The sequence below is a fragment of the Diachasmimorpha longicaudata genome, chromosome 1, assembly GCF_034640455.1.
Source record: "Diachasmimorpha longicaudata isolate KC_UGA_2023 chromosome 1, iyDiaLong2, whole genome shotgun sequence".
Taxonomy (NCBI): Eukaryota; Metazoa; Arthropoda; class Insecta; order Hymenoptera; family Braconidae; genus Diachasmimorpha; species Diachasmimorpha longicaudata.
The window spans coordinates 7,430,157-7,438,739 of NC_087225.1; the positions used below are offsets into that span (position 1 = coordinate 7,430,157).

Consider the following 8,583-nt stretch of genomic DNA (forward strand, 5'->3'; position numbering starts at 1 on the left):
GAAATTACCACTCGTTCGAGACAGCTTGGGAAATGTTTGATAAGCAAACATATAAATTTCTCGATAGTATTCAGTTGATAAAACTGAAGACGTATAATTTTTTGGTATTAAATATATTTATCCGAAAGATATAACTCGCTGTGAAGAAGAATTTCTATGAAAAAAATGACGGCATCTAATTTGTGGGGAAAAGTCAATTTTCTTCCTCAATTTCAAAGTAACAAGACATATCTTGGGGATAAAAAAATACAGATTCCTTCAAGAATACTGTTTGATGATTGAAAATTTCCGCAATGAACGGGAAATATAACTTTTCCTCGCGGGAGTGGTTTCCAACGACTTGAAATCTCACTAGTATTTTTTTCCTGTATAATTAGAAAATTTTTCGATGTAAAAAGTTTTCAGAGAAGTGCGATTGACTGTCGGTCGAGACAGGCGTATCGTAGTAGGATAATTCAACACACGAATGACGCAGTTTCCACGTGTATAAACTACACTTTTTTGCTACTGAGTTTATCCTTCCCTTGTCAATCAGAGACCGTTGATTCAGCGTATTGCATCCATTGAAGGAAATGTACACATTGGCTGGACGCTGTCAATCAAGATCGTGAGAATAAACATACATATTGAATGAGATGTAAGGCGCCTAAAGAGTTAATTGATATAACGAAGCCAAATATCAGTTGCGGCAGACATCATTTTGAGAATGCGACTATTTTTCCTGACTGGTCACGATTTTCCAGAAAAATTAACAGGGAAAATTACTGGATTATTACGCGCATAAGAGGAAAACCTCAAGATGTTTGGGGATAATTCAGACGTTAATTCAACAGCTTTTGAATGAAATCATAAGGAAGAATTTCGAGATTTTCCAGTATCACTTCCTTGGATATTAGAATTTAGTGAAGTAGTTGAATTATCCAAAGACTTCCTTCCGCATAAATTACACTAAAGGTAAAAAAAAATTCCAAGTAAAAATTACGTTATAAATTACCATGAGAGGAATTTTTTAATTTTTAAACTGATTTATGTTGGAAAAATAACGAATTTCACTAGAACTTTTTCGATGTTTTTCCCCAAATGTCCCCAAACCGTTGGCTTTACATAAGTTGTAATATTTTTGCGAAATTCCCTATCAACAGAACAAGTCAAAAATACGTATCAATAAAAAGGAAAGATGATGATTCGGTTACGATCGCTTATATTCCTGGATGAATTGTATGGTTCAATCCAAAAATAATCCGTACGTAGGAAGTATCCTCTTTCCACTGGACAATGACACCCACGAGTCTTTATATTCGAAAACCATTCTCGGATTCTCGAATGCATACGTGGTACATTTTAACACCGTGAGAATGGAAATTTTTTTTTCGACAGTCTTTCAACCAATGATAATTTATGACTCTGCGAAAAATGGTCATTTGGAGTTTTCCCGGGGGGCACAATAACACCAGTAGTAATGAGCTAGAAACGTGCTGGCAAGTGTAAACCCAGCTGGCAAGGTTATTTAATTTCAATAATGCACCGAGTGATTGGTGGCATGCACTGGCTTTTTGGGTAATAATAAACAAATAATGATTTTTCGTGGAGCTTCTGGAGACGTGAGTCATCGATTTATGACTCCTCTTTTGCGGTTTGGGAACACGAACAAGAATAACAGGTGAAGGAAAATAAATTACAATTTACGAAGAACCTTTCGTTTTGCAAAACACAATAATTTGGAAATTTTTGTGGGAATTATAAACTGACAGTTCCCTCTGAATTTTGCAGTCTGGTTACTAAAAATCTCAACTTTCAAGAAAAAAACCGGAGCGATTACGAATTTCAACTCAATGGTAGGCAGGAAAAATAGACCAGACCACAATAGCCCATAGAACCAATTTAGCAAATTTATTTTGCTCTATTTTTTCAGGAATTCACATCTTTTTTCCTATACAACAAATTTAGTGACGACTCTTTGAAAATTACTACTAATTTTTTCACAATAGTCCAATTCCTATTTAATAGTGTTTAACTTCCGATAAACAACAAGCATAACTGGGGCAAAACAGGTGACTTTTTTCAACTTGACTTGAGTTGAAAATTTCTTGGTTCATCGCGTAACTCATAGTCTGAGATCTTATGAACTCTTCGACCCAACGAAAATTAAAGATTGAAAAGATCATTCCCGCGCGTATTTTTGTGTTGAAGGTCGACTAATAAATCAAAATGCCAATAATCATTGAAGCTCTCTCACCCCGGACGACAATAATCGATCAATAAATTCACTCTGCAATAATAACTGCTACAGAATTTCAAATATTCTCTTATATTTAATTCCACTCCATGCAAAAATCTCAAACACTTTTTTTATTATCACTGGATTTTTCTCCGAGCGCCTATCACCGGTCACCCGTCATAAAACTCAAAACCTCGGTGACGTTGACGTCAGACGAGGTCATGGTGGGAGGTGGGGAGGATAGTCGCACTTGCATAAGCATTTTCCGAAATCGCGCGATTAGGTGATACGTTTGTGTCATCTTCTCGTACGTATAATGTAGTAAAGTAATTACTGAAGAGGTCAATTGTAGCCATAACAATCCTTCAGAAGTATTAGTGCAAGGAGAGATGATGTGGGTAGAGTTCGCTTATTTCTTTTTGCGCTTTTAATTTTCTCCGTTTCTAATGGTCTCGTCCGATGACCCCCGGAGATATCTCGAATGTCTTAACAGTTCGGTCGGAGTTATTGGGGATTGAAATCGATTTTTTGGGATCAGGGGACTGTTAAACGGTCGATGACCCAGAGCAATTGGATTAATTATTATTATTGAGGGAAAGAAATACCCGAATGACATTTTTATCGAATTAATTCGTATTTTTTGTCGATTGAGTAAAAAATTTAGAGAAATTTGTAAAAGAGTAAAAGACTAAATGATATGGAAGAAATGTTTGGGTCTCATATTTTGAGTTTATACTAATTTAAATTAAAATTGAAGAGGGAGTAGACTTAATGTTTCGGAATTTTATTTTTAATGATTACTTCATGTTTTGTGAGTTTATGAATATGAACTAGTTTCTCAGTAGAAAAAACTGCTTACTCTTTCAATATAACATGATATCTCGGAACAGGATATGGGATTAAGATACGGTTATTAAGGAGAAAAAGTGTCGTCAGAGGAGACGCGTAGCTAAACCAAGTGCAAGGACGTCTCACCTCCTGACGTTACAAAATTTTCATCAAAACTTGGTACATGAAATATTGTCACAGCATTTTTAAATCCAATATTAACCTACGGAGAAAAAAATTGTTTAAAAATTGCGTGTTTGTTCCGTAATCTGCCGGTCAAAACAATATTCGGGAAAAATGAAGGAACAGTTACGCACTTTTTCAGTGAACTTTCCGGAAAAATCCAAAATGTTCCTGAAACAGTATGGAACCCTCAGTGAAGAAATGCGTAACTATTCCGTAATTTTTACTGAATACAGTTTTGATTGGCAATTACGGAAGAGGCGCGTAATTAAAAAAAAATTCTCTCTGCGCTCGATTGTCTCTGAATTAATCAGAGTTGAGGAACATTTTTTCGGGCTAAAATTCTATCTTAATTAACACTTGCTGTTGTACAATCTTGATGTTCCCAAATCAAATTGCCCCTGAAATTTCATTTTTCATATCAACGGTGAGTAGAATGTTGAATAATGGAGTATCTTCGAGATGTAAATCAGTAAGCTCCACAAATCATTTAATCAATCTCGGAATTCCACTCACCCTACTCGGTTTTGAATTCATGCGGTTCGTTCAATCCCCACAATTGCAATAATTATTCCGTTTGACTTCGTGGAAATGCAGGAGTTAATGCTGGGAGATTCGATCGTCAGTGGTAGTGTCCCTGGCCTCGTCCAATTGGACGTCTGCCCGGAGACACGTCTGCGACGTGTCGACTCCACTATTTCTTTTATATTCAATTGTGTTGCCGCCGGTTTATTGAAATTTTATTGCTAAATCTGCACTTAAATTTTCACATTTACAATCGTTAAATTTTTTCCGGAAGTCATTTAAATATTGTGAAAAAAAAGCTTGAACAATGATTGCCTTTCCAATCACATTTCTTTCTAACAAATGAGTAATGGAAAATATTGACGTACCAGAAAGTTGCAAATAATTATTGATAACATTCTGAATAGGGAAATTTGTATCACAATTTACAAAAAAATTACCGTTGAAGAGGAAAATTGAATTTTCATGAATTAGAGAATTTATATTGTTAAAATGTTTATGAATCTGTCCTCAATTATGAAAATTTTCTTAAATATAAAATAAGTTTCTCTCTTCCGATTGGCGAGGAGAGGAGATAGACTTAGATAAAGTGAATTTCACTCGATATAAAATCTTTCCGTTAAAAAAAGCGATTTACGAAATTAATTTTCATAATTTTATTCGTTGATTCACTTTAGTTTTTATTTTTCAATGTCAATGACCCGAACATTGTCTCGTTCCCATTACCCCCACACTCCCCTTCGCAGTTTCAAGATGCAAAAGAGACTGCACACGAATCGCCCTCTCGTATAAATATTTATTTCGGCCTGCAAATCATTTCACAAAATGCCCCATCTCCAGAGAGAGTTTTCTTTCTCTCTCTGCCCCACGTAATCGTAAGGAATCATCTAATTGACACTCGAGACCAGAGACGATTCATAACACAAACTCGTCTGGCAGATTTGTTTCTTTACCCCCGTAAGTTACTTATTTTTCCAGCCTCGTTCAAGCACCGGACTTCCACTCCATCCTGAGGATTTTTTTTTCTGGGAATATGTGGCAGAAGCATGCGATCATGATATTTATTCGGAGAAGAGAGAGATTGACTATGCCAGGTCGAAATTATCCGAGAATTAATTTCATTGGAAGTGAATTGAGGGACTTCCTGAAAGTTCAACTCTGGTCATTTTTTCCCCGAAATTTCTTTTACCTTTCTCTTTGAATATCAAATATTTTTTCAACGACTTGGTCCTTAAATTCTTAAGCACTACATTATTAATAGTATGCAAAGGGCATAAATAATATGATAATTTAATCGTAGAATACTTCTATAAATCCCGAATGCGGATCGTGAGGGAACAAAATGGTAGAAAAAGATAAGACAGTTTAGAGGACCAAAATTCATGAAATTAATCCACACAATTTCTTCAACGATTCAATACCCCATAGACTCGCCCAACTAATGACGTCTTCTCTACCCCTATCATTCAAAAGTTAAACTCCCCCAATAACATGAATTAAAAACCTGGTTAATTTCCCATTAATCCTCCTGCAGCCCCTCAAATCAGAAAAAAAACCTTTTAAGTGCTCGCTGTCGGTAATAACTTGGTAATGCACGTGAGGCCAATAATTAAAGTATTAAACAGACCTGAACGAGACTAATATCAACTGGGCACACGATGCCTGGGAATGTCCAGGGCATTATCCGATTTTAGTGTCTGTGGACTATACTTTCACCTCCAGAACTCATGTCTCATATTCTATTGACTATTTTGCCCAGTATTCACGCAATAGACGTTATGGCATCAACGAGCCTCTTAACACGGTGCGCACTTTATGCATTCAGACTATTAATAGAATATTCAATTGGCGATTCCAATAATAATTCTTGACCCCTAACCGCGAGTGCTATTCATTACGGATTATTTACTTTTGCTGCGGTTGTCTTATTCCTGAGGAACGCAAATTTATGATAAATCGCGCAGTGGGGGTGATCAGACAGAATTTACGGGGTTTCAGGGGATTCAAGGGGGACAGCCCTGTAATCTGATGTAATTTAAGAGAGGAACCTGAGACAGTGGGGTGAACTATTGAAATTCTGTTGAGATCGTAGGAATTCTATGGTATTTCCTCCTCCTAAGTCTGCGGGGAGAGAACAATTTTGTAAAAATTACCGGTCTGTTCCGTAATTTGTCAGTGAAAAAAATATTCGGTAAAGAGTACGAAACGTCCAGTGGATAAATATGCAACTGTTCCGTCATTTTTACCGAATACTGCTTTGATTGGCAGGTTACGGACCACGCGCGTATTTTTCAACAATTCAAACATTTAATGAAATGATATGAAATTGAATTCAATTTATGGTAACATTGATTTTCAATTTTAATAGGGTATGGATCTGTTGAAAGACACTCATAAATCCCTTCAATTTATTGTAAGTTATTTATTAAAAAAAAAATTAATTTGGCGTTCTAAATAATTTTTAAAAATTTTGTTGTATACCGATGAGAAGAAAATTCTCCACAGCTTCAATAATGAATTTTTATTTCCGTACTATCCCCTGAAATATCATCTTGAAATTTGATGATAATGAAATGAACTTATCATCAACTATATGTTATTCCTCCCGAAGCTCTTTACATATCATTAATTCTTTCTCAACTCCGTTAAAAAAATCAAGAAATCGCTAAGTTGAAATTTTCAAAAAACCAATCCAATTTTACACATTTGCATAGCCTCAATTACCACCGAAGAAAGGAGTCCCCCCAGTCTTGTTCTCTTATCTTCCCTCAATAAATCAACCATTCGTTGAAGCACCCACCCGGTATCCACGACTCTTCCATCAAGAAACCCCTGCACATCTACCTAACACACCAATATCCTATCCCCTCTAACTTCACAATTGTGATATCGTAGATCTACTTTACACAAGTCGTTATACACCTGATCACAGCAAACCAGTTAACCAAGAAAAATTCCCCGATAGCATAAGATCTAATTCCCACTCCAACCCGCAACTCAATATGTTAATAAGATTTTGTCATTAAAAACGGAGTAGATAAACGCCAACATTTTACATTTTCCTTCAAATCAATGTGTTTTTTCATACTCTTGACTTAAATGAGATTTTAAAAAATTCACACATTAATATTTCGCCTGAAAGCCGAGAGGCACAAATGCGTGGTGTCTTACAACACGTGATCCTAATCCACTGACACCGGCAGAAATATGATATTGCTTGACACGCATTTTTCAGCGGTCGTTCATCAGAAAAGCCGAATAATAAAATGAAAAAAAAAGATTGAAAACTTCTTTGTTACGTTATAATGTCGAAATAAAAATCAGAGTTTCGATGTCATCCTGTGACATTTATTGGCAAGACGAGCGCGATAACCGAAAACAATCAACAAAAAAAAAAACTCACCGTCATTAACCTCCGGCAATTCCCCGGGGGATGTGCCCTCAGACTGTACATCGATAACTTGTAAATTGTCCTCGAAATCACGATGCAGTCGGGATGTATTTATCACCCGATTCTCATCATTTTTCATTGTTCCTGTGGTCTTTATACCGGTCCACAGTATAACGAGAAACACAACCAGCAAGACGATCACTAGACCGGCTGCGGTAGATGATACGCGACTCGATAGTCTTGACATTTCAGAAAATTTCCCTTTTTTTTAGTTTCTAATTCACCACCTTGACATTGTCACTTGTAACTGATTAAATCTGTCGACTTCACTACTAATGTCCGTCAAGATTTCGTCATGTTATAGTTATCACGTACATCATGATGAAAAAACTAAAATGCAGTTCCTGCCGCTGTCATCATCTCCATAAAAACTTTTCATTCAACTCTCAGATACTTTGAATTGAGATCGATAAACAATTTGATAAGAGTTCGAGCATGGGAGCCAGTTCGACAATCTATCGTCCCTCTGACATATCACTGCACACTACCTTAATAAACACTGTATTCACTGAAATTTTTTAGCCATTCAATCAAGCCGATCAATCAGGAAAAAAAATCGACAATGACAATGTCACGTCCTGCCATAATTTGTGATTAATTATGTTGCCATGTTATCCACGTTTTTTTCACTCTTCCGGCGAAATCAATCGATTAATCGATAATCGGGGCTTTTGGATGGAGTCGAGATGACAGAATGATCCAATGAATGATTCAACAATTTATCGAAAGATTTTCAGTAATGAATTACTGATAGAATGAGATACCGAAGTGTGACAGTGCGACTGAGGACGAGAGGGTCACAACCGGCTGACTCCGCTCGCATGCACCGACTGAACTAAGTTCAGCGGCGAATCCTCGGCTCCGATCTCGCGTACAACCCATTTATCCCCCCTCTTTTATTTTATTTCTTTTTCATTTTATCCCCCTACCTCTATTTCTTTGGTTCCACTGTTCATTGTACTGTCGTATCAGAAGCTAACATCCCCAGCACCTGCATTTGGATAATCACATTCAAATTTACGTGCATTAAGATTGGAATGAAAGGGCCTTCAGTTAAATAGTGGGGATAACCCGTGTACTACGAGAACAGATTTTTTTTTCAAGAGAAAATAAATAATACAAGAGCAAATGTGATTATCACAAGATAAATAATTAACAACACTGGAGACTGAAAACATTATCTCCAGTGTTGAAGTTATCATGCAGGATCAAGGAGAGAGTTTGAAAAAAAGAGGAACTAACTTGGTCGGTAAGTCCACATAAGCTAGTTGTGTAACTGGTAGGCGCCCCATCTGGAAGTACCTGCAACCAAATGTAAGAATTACCATATGTGGATAAAACTCTTTGACAGACGAATAAGATTTTTCAGTCAAAATAC

At 36.4% G+C, this 8,583-nt stretch overlaps 1 protein-coding gene across 4 annotated transcripts in view; it reads right to left on the reverse strand.

Annotated features, from left to right (window-relative positions):
- The window catches only part of LOC135165703 (A disintegrin and metalloproteinase with thrombospondin motifs 1-like), a 160,497-nt gene that overhangs the window by 54,693 nt on the left and 97,221 nt on the right, over window positions 1-8,583 (reverse strand). For 2 of the 4 annotated variants that reach the window (XM_064127268.1, XM_064127260.1), the window contains exon 1: window positions 7,158-8,045. In XM_064127268.1, the coding sequence (XP_063983338.1) occupies window positions 7,158-7,392 (235 nt within the window). In that variant the 5' untranslated portion in view covers window positions 7,393-8,045. Of the gene's footprint in view, window positions 1-2,236; window positions 2,376-7,157; window positions 8,046-8,447; window positions 8,508-8,583 lie in introns of those variants that run through there. The other 2 variants (XM_064127277.1, XM_064127286.1) reach the window with 2 other exon arrangements.